Below are 13,826 nucleotides of genomic sequence, written 5' to 3'. Positions count from 1 at the left end.
GCCCAGAAACCATGCTGGCATTTTAATAGAAAATACTCAGTGTACATGTTTGATTGGAATGTGTTGTCCCCTGGAGAAAACCAGGCACCGACTTCACTGGGATTTAGTTCATGATTTGTCAGAGGTGGCTGACCTGGCATTAAGATGTAAAAGACAGTTTGATTATTAAAACCATAAACAAAAATAAATTTGAATTTTGTTATTTCTTAGCAGGGACCCAGGTAGTCTTGTATATATGCATTAGGGTTGTAAGCTGTGATAATTCATAAAATAGAGGCGTCAACCTAAAATGCATACATTTTAACAGTCCTCTCCTAGTCCATTAGCCTCCTAGAAATACATGTTTATAAACATTACATGTGATGGTGTGTGCATGATTCATCACTTAGTCATGTCCGACTCTCTGCAACCCTTTGGACTGTAGCCTGCCAAGCTCCTCTCTCCATGGGATTTCCCAGGCAAGAATACTGGAGTGAGTTGCCATTCCATTCTCCAGGGAATCTTTCCCACCCAGAGATCCAACCCGCGTCTCCTGCCTGCATCTCCTGCATTGCAGGCAGATTCTTTACCTGCTGAGCCATTGGGGAAGCCCTCTAGAAATACATCTTGATAAACATTACATGTGATACTGGGGACAAATGCCCACAGCATCACTGAGATGGCACCAGGGTATCACTAGAAGCAGGAAATATTATTTGGGGTTCCTGGGGGCTGGATTCTAGCAGCGAAAATGAGGAACATGGCCTCAGGGCTCTCAGAGGCCTTGCCCAGCAGGGTGGGCATCGGGGAAGAGGTGAGGAGGTCTGGGCGCCAGGCAGCACGCTCCAGCCCTGCTCATGTCCCTCTCGGCTTCCTCCCAGGCCAAGTCTTCCGAGGAAATGGGCCACTGGCTAGGCCTCCTGCTCTCTGAGTCGGGCTCCAAGACAGACCCGGAAGAATTCACCTATGACTATGTGGATGCCGATAGGGTTTCCTGTATCGTGAGCGCTGCCAAAACCTCTCTGCTGTGAGTATTCGGGGACCTCTCACTCCTAGCCGTGCTTCCACAGAAGGCCTACACTGGCCTCTGGTGGTCCCTCGAGCAGCTGGGGACTCTGGGTGGGCCGTGTTCCCCGCTGCAGCAGGAAGACCAGGGCCAGGGAGCACCCTCAGGGAGGCCCAGCAAGGAGCCAAGCCCGGCCACTGGCCCGGGGGCAGCCACCGCATGCCTGGCTCTAATTAGACACTGTTCAGCTCCTGAAGGCAGAGTGGGCGCCTCTCCTGGCCTTCGCTTTCCTTGCTGTAGAGGCAGCACCTCTGCATGGCTCCCCTGCTGAGTCCCAGCACACGCTGGTGTAAGCCGACAGCGGGTACTTCTGCCTCCTGGGTGAGCAAACTGGGTCTTGGGGAGAAGTGGTCTCGGGTAGAGGCAGCATTGATGTCCCATTGCTCAGTTGCGTCCAACTCTTTGTGACCCCATGGACTGCAGCACCCCAGGCTTCCTGGTCCTTCACTGTCTCCTGGAGTTTGCTCAGTCTCATGTCCATTGAGTCAGTGATGCCGTCCAACCATCTCATCTTCTGCTGGCCCCTTCTCCTCCTGCCTTCCATCTTTCCCAGCATCAGGGTCTTTTCAAATGAGTCCGCTCTTCACATCAGGTGGCCAAAGTATTGGAGCTTCAGCAGCAGTCCTTCCAAGAATATTCAGGATTGATTTCCTTTAGGATGGACTGGTTGGATCTCCTTCCTGCATGAGTGGAAGCAAACAGCTGAAATGGGGAGATTGTCTGTTGGTGCTGGCCCAAGTGTACTGTGAAGATGAAATGACAGAGGATTTAGTTGTTGGAAGGAGGTCATGAAAGGGTGGAATCTGGGTGAGAAGACGGCTGTACTGTGCTTAGTCGCTCAGTCATGTCAAAGAGGAGGGGTACGGGGCAAGGGAAGATTATTTTTCATGAAGAGACATTAGGAACAAGGAGTTCTAATAAGAAGACCCTGGGGAGAGAGAGAGGAGATACCCCTAAATAAACGAATTCATTTTACAAGGAGATCAGGGTTTGTCCCCAGGTCTCCTGCACAGCCTGTGGATTTCACTGCACCTCTCATTGTTTCGAAGTCTTTGAGACTGGTGGCTTTTAACCCTACCCCATCCTCAATCCTCTCTCACTGTGTCTTCCAGACTGATGCAGAGAAAGTTCTCCGAGCCGAACACTTACATCGACGGCCTGCCCAGCCAGGATCGCCAGGAGCTGCTGTATGATGATGTGGAGGTGTCAGAGCTGACAACCATGGTGAGGATGCTGGCTGGGCGGCGGCCTGGGGCTGTCCATCCCCTTCCTGCCAAGACCCAAAGCCTGAACGCCAGAGGTTGTTAGATGGCCCCCGAGAGGAATGGCTCCAAGTCACCTGCGGGGCCATCAGTGGAGAAAGCGGGGTGCAGTGAGGTTCTCTTTTATCTGCTGGGGTGGTACCATCTGCCTGGCCTAGGGACTTGTCTAGATAAAAGAGCTAGTTAACCACTCTGGTCCATGCTGGGGTGAACAGTGTGGTATTGGGATGGAGAACAGCGACACCATTGGCCTTTTCTAGGAAACTGAAGTATAGTTGATTTGCAATATTATATATGTTTCAGATATACAGCATGGTTAGTATTTTTATAGATTATATGCCAGTGAAAGTTATTACAAAATAATGGCTATAATTCCCCATACTACACAACATTCTTATTGCTCATCTATTTTATACATAGTGATTTGTATGTCTTAGCCACATACCCCTCTGTTGCCCCTTCCCCCTCCCCTCTTCCTACTGGTAACGACTAGGTTCTTTTCTGTATCAGCGCGTCTGTTTTGCTATATGTAATTCATTTGTACTAGTTTTTAGATTCCACACAGAAGTGATACCATACAGTATTTGTCCTTCTCTATCTGACTTTATTTCACTGGGCATAATATTCTCTAGGTCCGTCCACATTGCTGCAAATGGCAGAATTCCATCCTCTTTTATGGTTGAGTGCTGTTGCATTGTGTGTGTATGTATACATGCACACATCTTTATCCGTTCATCTGTTGATGGACACTCGGGTTGCTTCCGTCTTGGCTACTGTACGTAGTGCTGCTATGAACTCTGCTATGCACTCATGTATCTTTCCAAGTTTGTGTTTTTGCTTTCTCCATGGTATGGAATTCCTGGGTCATATGGTAGTTCTATTTTTAGTGCTTTGAGGCACCTCTTGACTGTTATCCATAGTGACTGCAACAGTTTACATTCCCACCATCAGTGAACAACTTCCTTTTTATCCACATCCTTGTCAACACTTGTTATTTGTAGGCTTTTTGAAGACAGCTATCCTGATAGGTGTGAGACAGTTTCTCATTTTGTTTCTGTTGCATTTCTCTAATAATTAGTGATGCCGAGCACGTTTTCATGTTGTCTGTTGGCCATCTGTCTGTCTTCTTTGGAAAAAATGTCTACTCTGGTCTTCCACCCACTTTTTAATTGGTTGTTTTTTTTTTTATATAGAGATATATGAGCTATTTATATATTTTGAATATTAACCCCTTGTGGGTCATATCATTTGAAAATATTTTCTCACATTCCACAGATCGTCTTTTTATCTTGTTGATGGTTTCCTTTGCTGTGCAATAATTTTTTAACTAGGTCCCGTTTATTTTTGCTTTTATTTCTTTTGCCTTATTAGAGAGACCCCCCAAAATATTGCATGATTTCTGTCAAAGAGTATTCTATGTTCTCTTCTAGGAGTTTTGCGGTTTCCAGTCTTACATTGTGGTCTTTAATTCCTTTTGGGATTATTTCTCAACTGTGGTATGAGGAAATGTTCAAATCTTGTTGCTTAGACATAGCTGTCCAGACACCATTAGCCTTTGAGGCTCAGATTGGTGGCGGAGGTGGAATCATCACCCTGACACCTGGCTCCTATCACGGGGCATGGACCTCTGTGCTAAGGGCATCTGTGGGCGATCTCACTTCATCCCAGCCACCTGAGAGGGAGGGACTCCTGGTCTCTTCTCTCCAGATGAGGAAGTCACGTCAGGGAGATGAAGCACTGTGCCCTGGGTCTCCCACCTCCTGAACGGCTGACCCAGGAGGCGAGCCCGGGCCTTCTAACTCCAGCTCTGCAGGAGGCTCCTCGGGAAGGAGGCCTGGTGAACTTGGGCACAGGGAAGAGACAGCAGGGCTGGCGTCCCCTCCAGGGCTCAGGGACCCGAGGCAGTGGAGAGAGCCCCCCGATTCTTTCCCATGCAGGGGGAAGCCCCCGAGGAAGCCACCCCTGCAACAGATGCTCCGGGTGAGCCTGACCCCGACCGCGTGTACCTGGACCTCACGCCCATCAAGTCCTTCCTACACAGCGACAGCGGTGCACAGGCCTGGGCCCCCTCACCCACGCCGCCCCCCCAGGACCCCCCGGCCGAGACGCTCCCTCTCCCTGAAGACTCGGACCCCGCCCCCGATGAGCCCCTCATACAGTCTCCAGAGAACCCCGAGTTGCAGGTACGGGGGTCCCCCAGGGGGTGAGCCAGCCTTACCTTCTCGGGGCAGGGTGGGGGCTGCCCCATGGCCGACTGAATCCTATTCGCTTTCTCCCAACCCAGATGCAGCAGGAGAGTCAGGAACCTGAGGAGCCCTCCCTGGGAGGCACAGAGGTCAAACTCCAGGCTGGACAGCAGAAGACCTCCTTCCCACCGAGCAGCCCTGAGGCGGCAGCTGTCACCCCAGCCGGGTCCAGCCCCCCTGTGAAGGACAGGCTGAAGGCAACCAGTGCAGGTGCCTGTGCTAGATAAGAGTCGAAGCTTTCGGAAGGGGCTTGGGGGCTTCCCTGGGGGCTCAGATGGTAAAGAGTCTGCCTGTAACGCAGGAGACTCGGGTTCTCTGGAGTAGGAAATGGCAACCCACTCCAGTATTTTTGCCTGGAGAATTCCATGGACAGAGGAGCCTGGTGGGATATAGTCCACGGGGGTACCAAGAGTTGGACACGACTGAGCGACTAATACTTTTACTTGGTGAGGTTAGTCCGATTGCCTCCCTTTCAGATGAGTAAAGAAAGGCCCAGAGAGTTGGAGGACTTGCCCAGTGTCTCATAGCAAAGAAGGGGTAGGCTCGGTTTCCTTTTCTGCCCCTGCTAGACTGGCCTGGCATCCACCTCTAATCTACTTCCAGAGTGCTGGGTTCTGCTCGAGCCTGCAGCGTGGGGTGGGACTGCCCTCAGGGGCCAGCCTGACTCACCCAGGGGCTCCCCTCGCTCTGGGTCTGCAGAGATCAAACTTGGCAAGAACCGGACAGAGGCCGAGGTGAAGCGGTACACGGAGGAGAAGGAGAGGCTTGAGAAGAAGAAGGAAGAGATCCGAGGGCACCTGGCTCAGCTCCGGAGGGAGAAACGGGAGCTGAAGGAGACCCTGTTAAAGTGCACAGGTAGGCACCCCCTCCTCCAAGGGGATGGCCCCTGGAGGGGCCGGGGCTTTCCGGGGCGGGCGGCGCGAATCCAGGTCTGCACATGGCCTGCAGCCCCCTCAACCTTTGGCACAGGTGGGTGCTCCCTGCAAAATCCTCCCCTTCCAGCCTATCTGAAAGGTCACTGTCCTGGATCAGGACTTAGTTGAAAAAGCGGGAAATCTCTAAAAATTATGTGTCTAGACCTGAAATGTGTCATTCTCATTTAAGACAAATGTCTATTTCTTGGCCCATCTTCTGCAGTAATGCCAGGGTCTTTCCCTGCCCCTCGGGGCTGGCTGACGGGAGCCCCAGGTCATGGTTCCTGCATTAACCATACCTCTTATGTGTTCATTGGAAGGACTGATGCTGAAGCTGAAACTCCAATACTTTGGCCACCTCATGCAGGGAGTTGACCCAGTGGAAAAGACCCTGATGCTGGGAAGGATTGGGGGCAGGAGGAGAAGGGGACGACAGAGGATGAGATGGCTGAATGGCATCACCGACTCAATGGGCATGAGTTGGAGTAAACTCTGGGAGTTTGTGATGGACAGGGAGGCCTGGTGTGCTGCGATTCATGGGGTCACAAAGAGTCAGACATGACTGAGCAACTGAACTGAACTGAACGCTTCATCTGGCCATCTCTTTACAAGCGGCTCAAGTCTGTTCATTTTAAAGAAATCGGCATCCTTGTAGATTATTTTCCAAGTCAGCCTCATATCATCCTTCAGCTGTTCCCTAGCGGCTTGTCCCTCGTAAGACCTTTTAGCAGTATTTGACTTCATTTTCAGAGAGTAACTCTGTGCACATTTAATATTTAAGCTGTGAAAGTGAAAGTCGCTCAGTCGTGTCTGACTGTGTGTGACCCCATAGACTATACAGTCCATGTAATTCTCCAGGCCAGAATACTGGAGTGGGTAGTCTTTCCCTTCTCCAGGGGATCTTCCCAACCTAGGGATCAAACCCAGGTCTCCTGCATTGCAGGCGGATTCTTTACCAGCTGAGACACAAGGGAAGTGCAAGAATACTGGAGTGGGTAGCCTTTACTTTCTCCAGCGGATCTTCCTGACCCAGGAATCGAACTGGGGTCTCCTGCACTGCAGGCAGATTCTTTACCAATTGAGCTATCAGTGAAGCCCATTAGACTCACACTAACCAACATAAGCAGTTGATCCACAAGAATCTTATAAACATGATTAGTAGAAGAAAGTCAAGGGGGGCATGATGTAACCCACTTTTTAAAAAAGATTACATCTTCACTGATAAGAATTCATAGACCATATGATGACCTATTTGCACATGGTTTTCAGTATATTCACAGAGTTGTGCAGCCATCACCAGAGTCAAGTTGAGAACATTTCCATCGCCCATACTCACGGGCAGTCACTCGGTGCTCAGGATTCCGTACTGAACATGTGGTACGGACATGAACATCCTTTCCTCTGCAGTGAGCTCCTAGCATGGACTCTTGGCTGAGTCATCATTTCTTGGTGCCACAGGAACAGTCTGAGAACACCAGGGTGAAGAGGGGGGTAAGACAGGGCTGAGAAGGTGGCAGGGTTGAGGACCATAGCTCCATTAGGCCCAGGGAAGCAGCATGTGCCAGGAGGATTGAAGGAACCACGGGGGGCAAGTTGAAACAGCCCAACCGTCCTCCAGAGATCACTAATAAAGCTTTCTCCCTTTGAGGTTGCTATCACCACGGCAGGTATTGAAACAACAAGAGTCCCTAAGCACCTACCAGGAGGGATGTTAGGCCTCAGATTCAGGCCCTCTTGTGAAGGCAGAGCTCTGCTCCCGGGGCCTCCCCAGCCTTTGCAGAATGGAGACACAGGGCCTGGACTCCTGGGCTTGGAGGCTATCCGCCACCCACCAAGAGGCCTGTCCCTACTCTGAGGGTCGGAGCCAGAGCGGTGGTCCACAGCCCCTTGGGGGTCGTGTTTCGGCATGGTGTGTGTATGAATCCATCCTGCCCCCGGCGCGACTTCCAGCTGAAAGGCTGTTCCCCAAAGGCTGCTAACTTCTCTCTGCAGACAAGGGGGCGGTGGCCAGCCTGGAGCAGAAGCTCAAGGAGATGGACGAGGAGTGCAGGGTGGAGGAGCGCAGGCGTGTGGACCTGGAGCTCAGCATCGTGGAGGTGAAGGACAGCCTCAAGAAGGCCGAGGCCGGGCCCGTGACGCTGGGCACCACCGTGGACACCACCCACCTGGAGAACGTGGGCCCCCGGGTGAGTCCGGGTGCCCCGTCCCCATGGACCAAGCGCGGGGATGAACCATGCCTCCTTCCCCCTTAACGCAGCCCTCGCTCTCCTCCGACACCACAGCCCAAAGCAGCCACCCCGACTCCTGCCCCCGACTGTACCCCGGTCAACTCTGCAACTGCGCTCAAGAACAGGCCTCTGTCGGTCATGGTCACGGGCAAAGGCACCGTCCTCCAGAAAGCCAAGGTAAGCGGTCGCTCCTGTGCGCTTTCAGGGCCCCCCGGAGGACAGGACTGTACCCAGGGCTGGGGTGGGGGGCCCTTCTGACCCGGGCGGCACTTCCCTCCTCTGAGCGCGGGCTCTGCGGGGAGAGGCGGGGGCTGGGACTCGGCTGTGTCTTTGGCCTTGACCAGCCAGAAAGGTGTCCTTGCGAGTCCGCCTGGGGGCGTGCGAACGCTGGGGCGGCCCACCGCGCGATTAGCAGTAGATTCCTGTGGGGGAGAGAAGCGCAGAGATAGAGTGGGGCTGGAGAGCTTTCAGATTTTAAGAGAACCTCAACGATTCTGAAGGGCGTCTGTCAGGAGAATGAAAGCAGCAGATTCAGGCGGGTGACTGTGAGGGGCCAACGAGAGCAGATTTGTCCCTGGGGGCTGGTCGAAGAGCGTTATGAACCCTTGACTCATTTGTACAGTAACGAGCGTGCCTAGAGCTGCCTGTGTTGTTGGCAAATGGTGCTCCTAACCACAGGCAGCTCTCACTGCAGCCCTGCTTATTACCTGCGGGAGGTACTGTGAGGCACCTGTACCAATGCCTGAGTATTAAATCCATGTAAGCACATGAGCACCGAGGCAGACATCACTCAGCTGCTCTCTGTTGCTCCGTGGCCTCAAAATCCCTGAACAGGTGCTCCAAGCAACAGGGAACACACGGGGGTTGAACCTTAATTGCTGTCTCTCTTCCCAGCTTCTTCTATGAATAAGTAGGTTGGCTACGGAGGATAACTAACTTTCTTCTCTTGGGGGGCGGGATGCTGGTGTTTGAATGGTACCCTAGGAATGGGAGAAGAAAGGAGCAAGTTAGGAAACGAACTTCATCTAAAGACGCTCCTGTCCATATGGACCTTGGTGACAATCCTGCTTCGTTACCGTCTTCGTTCAAGCAGCAACTCTGTGAAAGGGTGAGTCTGTTTACAAGCAAAAGGAAGAACTGGGGTTCTGTGAATGGAATACTTCGGCTGAGAGGAGGCTCTGTTCCTGTGCGGGGCCGAAGGAAATAATACAGACTTTTTTTGAGACCCAAGTCTATTGGTTGTAAACAGGGCATTGCTGTAGTTAGGGGTATTCTGTGTCTCTTCCTTGAAATTTTCATCAATTGTTTTATCAGACTTTTTAAATGAAAAGTTTCTAGTGTGGAGGAGAAATCAAGGTAGCAGGGCCTTGTCTCACTGGTCACAGGGCTTTGGTGAGAATATATCTCAACTCCTGACCATCATCTCCTATCTGATACTTAGCAGTGTCAGGGGTTAAACCGTCCTTGTCTTCAACTGTGTAAAAACCATCTATGGGTTGTTTTTTTTTAAGAAATGGTAATTGGGAAAATATTTGGGACCAAGCAGAGGCACTGTTCCTGGTAAATTAAAGACTCTTCAAGCTAAAGTGGGCCTGAACCAATGGCTTTTAAATAAAAATTTTAAATGATGCTGTATTATATAGGGAAAAAAAATGTTTAAAATCCTGTAATTTAGAACAGTGAAAAGTGTCTTTTGAGATTTAACTGACTTTTTACATTACCATAGAAACAAGATGATCCTGTGTTTACAGATTCAGTCCCATGGAAAGGCCATCTTTAAGAGAAGAGTTATTTAATACAATGCTCTCTTAGCCCCTGTTTTTTAAGTCGTGCTGGATGTCCAGGCCCTTTCCAAGAAAAAAAAAGGGGGGGGCAAATTTTGCTTCAGGTGGTCTCTTTTCTTAAAATTGACAGTGCTCTCGTTTATGTTGCCTGTTCTTCTCTTCCGATGGCATTGTTAACACAGGTTAGAAACATTTCATCTATCATCTCTGCCTCAATTCTGGGGGTTCTGAATCAGAGTTCTTTAACACTGGCTCCTGGGAACTAAAGGTCTTTTGAGTCTGTCTTCTTGTCTTTCTATTCCCAGGGCATTTATTTCCTTTGTCATGAACACTTGGTGTCCCAAGTGGTGAGTTAGATTTTTTCTTTTTTTAATAAAATGCTCATCGTGTTTTGGGTTTTCTTGTATTTCACGGGACAACGCGGCAAGGCCCGGTAGATTTCTACTTCTGGGGGAAACGTTGCGGTTATTTACACACTGGACTTCAGACTATGAGTAAAAACACAAGACTATAAGGTGGGATCCTAGCGGGAGACTGTAAGCCTCCTTACATCAAGCAGCAGAGGTAAGGCTGAAAGATTTCAGCATTATAATTAACACATGGGAAACATCGTTGGAAGCTGATCATATATAAAAGTGACTGAATTAAACACACTCCTAAATAATTCTTAGGGGAGTAAAAATCATACCAATACTTGAAATGTTGCCTTAGTTGCAGTAATAATTAAGAAAGTTCACAGCATAAACATGCTGGTTTTAAAAATGGCAAAACCAAATTTCTGACTCATTAAAAAGACAGCCTACAGCAATATTAAATGATGGGACTGAAAAAAAAGAGGCCTTTAAGTACCGATACTGACAGCCCTTTTGAATTACAAGAAAATACTATGAATATAGCAGCTTGAAAGTTTGAGGACTATATATTAATATTTTTCATTTTAGAAAGTTAGCACAGCTCTGATACCAAAATTCCAACACATAAAAAGGAAAACATTCCAATATATTATAAAAGACAACCTCATTTTTTAACACAGATTGGAAAAAAACTTTAAAATATTGGCAAATGAAATTCAGCAGTGTTTAAAGAACCAGACATAGCAACCAGATAGCATTTATCCAAGAAATCAAAGGTGGTTCAACAACTGAAAACACAAGTAGGTAATTTATCATATTAATCAATCAAATGTGAAAAAACATCTCGAGCAGAAAAGCAAACCACAAATCTCAATACTCCTAATAAACACTCTGTAATCCAGGAATAGAAGCAAGCATTCCTTATCAAGTAATGCACAGAGAGTAACAATGATAAAAACATCCTTTCAAGTCAAGAACCAGCTACATTCCTCTACTTGTTAAAACATCATTCTGGAGGTCCTAGACAAGGCAAAATGACAAGAAAAAGTAGTATAAAATTTCAAAAGGAGAGACAAAACTGTCATTACTTGTAAATGCTATCTTTCTAGAAAAGAAAGAGAATCAACTATTAAAACTAGAGCAGCTGCCTGGAATAAGAATCACTTGGTGAAAATAAAAGATTTATGATCTATCGGCACTGTTTAAGTTTTTACAAGGAGAACATGTTTGTATATTATGTAATTAAAATAAGAGCCAGTTTCTTTAGAAAGAAAGAAAAAGGGTCGGCTGGGAAAAGATCACTTAAGGTTATTTTGTCAGGAATTCCCTCTTGCCCTAATAGGACCCAGAAAGGGTTAAACTCTTCAGTGTTACCTTCACTAGAAAAGGTTAAAAAAGAGATCTTTTTCCCCCAAGGGCTGAAACCTAAAAATAGCAACAGTAAGGTTTTTAATATGTAGGCTAGGCCTAGGGCCCAGTTTTGTGGAGTTTTAAGTCCAGTTCAAATGGGACATCCAAATATGAACCCTGAGCCAGACAAGAACCTACATTATGAAATGATTAAGCTGCTGTTAACGTAAAGACAACGGAATTCTCTGACATCAGCTATCAACACCTGCCAGGTGGTCACGTGACGCGGCTCTGATATTGCTTCTGCCTTGGCAGAGGCGGCGACTGGAATGGAAATGGAAATAGCCCTTGAATGGAAATGACTGTCATGCACAGTGCTTGGCACACTGGACTTGTTTTTAACATCTAATAAAACCACGGTGATGACCTTCCAAGTACTTTTCTTGGCACCAGAAATCCTGAAGTTCTTAAAGCTAAAGCAGTATTTAAGTCAAAGTAGCCTTGAATGTTTGCCCATAAAACATCACATTAAGGTATTTACATTAAAGATAAAAACTATGATAAAGTGTCTGGATTTAAAGCAGAGTTCTGCAAAGGCTTCTACTGAAAACCAACTCCCAACTCCACCGCCTGGGGAGAGAATTGATTTGTTAAGGACTGTGGGATAAGCAAATATCCAGTTCGCCAGAGAATATTCCATCTAAGCCTTTTCGCCATTCTGGGACAAATGCTCCTGTTAAATAAACACGACCAACATCACTTCTTGAAATATTCCTTTTAAAACCAGGTATGAGAAACAAAACTAAAACCAAGGCAGCGCAAGATCTATATCTAAAAAAGCCAACCCCTTCAAATCTCTTTGTTCTATACTGACTGAGTTTAAGAATTCTGCTCCTTTTTGACCCCCAAAGGGAGAGTAAGACAAGCACTCAAGAAACACCCCACAATGAACCCTCCTAAGTAAACACTAAGAAGTCTCTCGAAGGGAGAGCTGATCAGCTCAGGTGGCCCCTCGAGTCCCGAGCTGTCTGCACACTCAGCCCCTCCCCCTCAGGCAAACAGCTGGTCAATCAGTCTCCTTCCAGACTGAGGCCTTTCCAAGTCCCACACAGGGATCCCGTCACCAGAACGAGTCACAAATGCCACTCAAGCCCCTCCTCAAACTAAAGAACGAATCCATCTGGGGCATCTTCGGGGAAAGATGTGTTTAAAGGTCCCCCCTTCATCCATCTTGAAATGCCATCGTCGAGTCAGGGGTCTGTCATCACCGCCGCCTTGGGCATAACTGCCCCAGCAGTATCCTGTTTAGCCATCATCGTGGGCAACATGAGCTTCAAAGAGGCCGTCAGAAGTCTCCAGGTTCCTCTGCTGCTCCTCGGGGGACACGCGGCCGACGACACCAGCTCGGCAGTGCACAGTTAGGTCAGCAAACCATGTGAGGCGATCTCTGTGGTCATGAGCAGGGTAACCACCTGCTACCCTGTCCCTGGGCAGCTCTGTCTGCAGCTGAGCCCTCTCTTCTCCCTGGGGCAGGAGGGCTCCAGAGGGGGCTGGAGGCAGAGCCCACAGGACAGGTGCTTTGCTGAAGGTGGGCTCCCTTTCAGCGCCCGGGGGGCCCACGCCTTCTCGGCAGGCCCAGCCGGGAGGGGCGCAGCGGCTGCCCTCCTGCAGGCTCTCGACTGGAGCCACGTGCCTTGAGGGCATCTCCTCTCAGGGCCCCTGTGAACTTTGAGGATGTGACGAGCGTCTGAGTCGTCTTCTTAACCAACTAGCAACCTTATGGGCCCTATTGTGCCTTGAGCTTAGGGTAAGCCAAGAAGAAAGTGCCCCTCACAGCCCTCCCCGTATTAGGAAAACCACCTCTGCCAGGGCCGGCAAACGCAGGGCTCCAATGGGAATCGTCCACTGGCTGCTGCTGGCTTTTCTACCTTTAAATTCATGAACCGCAGCCACGGGGGCTAGGAGGCTGCACAACAATCGTTTTTCTATGTCCTTACTCTAGTCTCCTTCTCTCCTAGATGGTTACTAATTCTCTTCTTTCCTCAAATCTCCAGCACCTCCTCCACGTCCTCACTCTCCATTGAGCAGAGAGAGACACTTACAAAAAGAATTCCCACCAACTTCCACTGCCCCATCCGCCCACCCACTCGAACCTGTGCCCATGTCCTCTGCCTGCCTTCTGGTTACTCTGTGTCCGCTGTGCTTCCTCCCCAAGTCTCCTTGGATTTTCATCAGAGTGTGTTCAGTTCAGTCGTGTCCGACTCTTTGCGACCCCACGGACTGCAGCACACCAGGCTTCCCTGTCCATCACCAACTCACTGAGCTTACTCAAAGTCATGTCTATTGAGTCAGTGACGCCATTCAACCATCTCATCCTCTGTCGTCCCCTTCTCCTGTCTTCAATCTTTCCCAGCATCAGGGTCTTTTCCAATAAGTCAGTTCTTCGCATCAGGTGGTCAAAGTACTGGCACTTCAGCATCAGTCCTTCCAGTGAATATTCAGGACTGATTTCCTTTAGGATGGACTGGTTGGATCTCCTTGCAGTCCAAGGGACTCTCAAGAGCCTTTTCTCCAATGCCACAGTTCAAAAGCATCAATTCTTTGGTGCTCAGCTAATATACCACAGGCTGTACTTACTGGTTGT

General features: G+C 49.1%; 2 protein-coding genes across 7 annotated transcripts in view; one reads left to right on the top strand and one right to left on the bottom strand.

Annotated features, from left to right (window-relative positions):
• AFAP1L2 (actin filament associated protein 1 like 2) overlaps nucleotides 1–9,816 on the top strand; it is a 115,988-nt gene extending 106,172 nt beyond the window's left edge. For all 4 annotated transcript variants that reach the window (XM_065923386.1, XM_065923384.1, XM_065923385.1 and 1 more), the window contains 8 exons: nucleotides 861–1,006; nucleotides 2,158–2,269; nucleotides 4,245–4,490; nucleotides 4,592–4,763; nucleotides 5,253–5,408; nucleotides 7,460–7,653; nucleotides 7,750–7,872; nucleotides 8,680–9,816. In XM_065923386.1, coding sequence (XP_065779458.1) covers nucleotides 861–1,006; nucleotides 2,158–2,269; nucleotides 4,245–4,490; nucleotides 4,592–4,763; nucleotides 5,253–5,408; nucleotides 7,460–7,653; nucleotides 7,750–7,872; nucleotides 8,680–8,706 — 1,176 coding nt within the window. In that variant the 3' untranslated portion in view covers nucleotides 8,707–9,816. The remainder of the gene's footprint in view (nucleotides 1–860; nucleotides 1,007–2,157; nucleotides 2,270–4,244; nucleotides 4,491–4,591; nucleotides 4,764–5,252; nucleotides 5,409–7,459; nucleotides 7,654–7,749; nucleotides 7,873–8,679) is intronic.
• Nucleotides 9,777–13,826, bottom strand: part of VWA2 (von Willebrand factor A domain containing 2) — a 51,005-nt gene continuing 46,955 nt past the window's right edge. For all 3 annotated transcript variants that reach the window (XM_065923389.1, XM_065923388.1, XM_065923390.1), the window contains one exon: nucleotides 9,777–12,901. In XM_065923389.1, the coding sequence (XP_065779461.1) occupies nucleotides 12,783–12,901 (119 nt within the window). In that variant the 3' untranslated portion in view covers nucleotides 9,777–12,782. The remainder of the gene's footprint in view (nucleotides 12,902–13,826) is intronic.

This window comes from Muntiacus reevesi, chromosome 2 (assembly GCF_963930625.1).
Source record: "Muntiacus reevesi chromosome 2, mMunRee1.1, whole genome shotgun sequence".
Classification (NCBI taxonomy): Eukaryota; Metazoa; Chordata; class Mammalia; order Artiodactyla; family Cervidae; genus Muntiacus; species Muntiacus reevesi.
The sequence above is the reverse complement of the archived record's forward strand: the minus strand, read 5'-3'. Positions and strand labels throughout refer to the sequence as shown.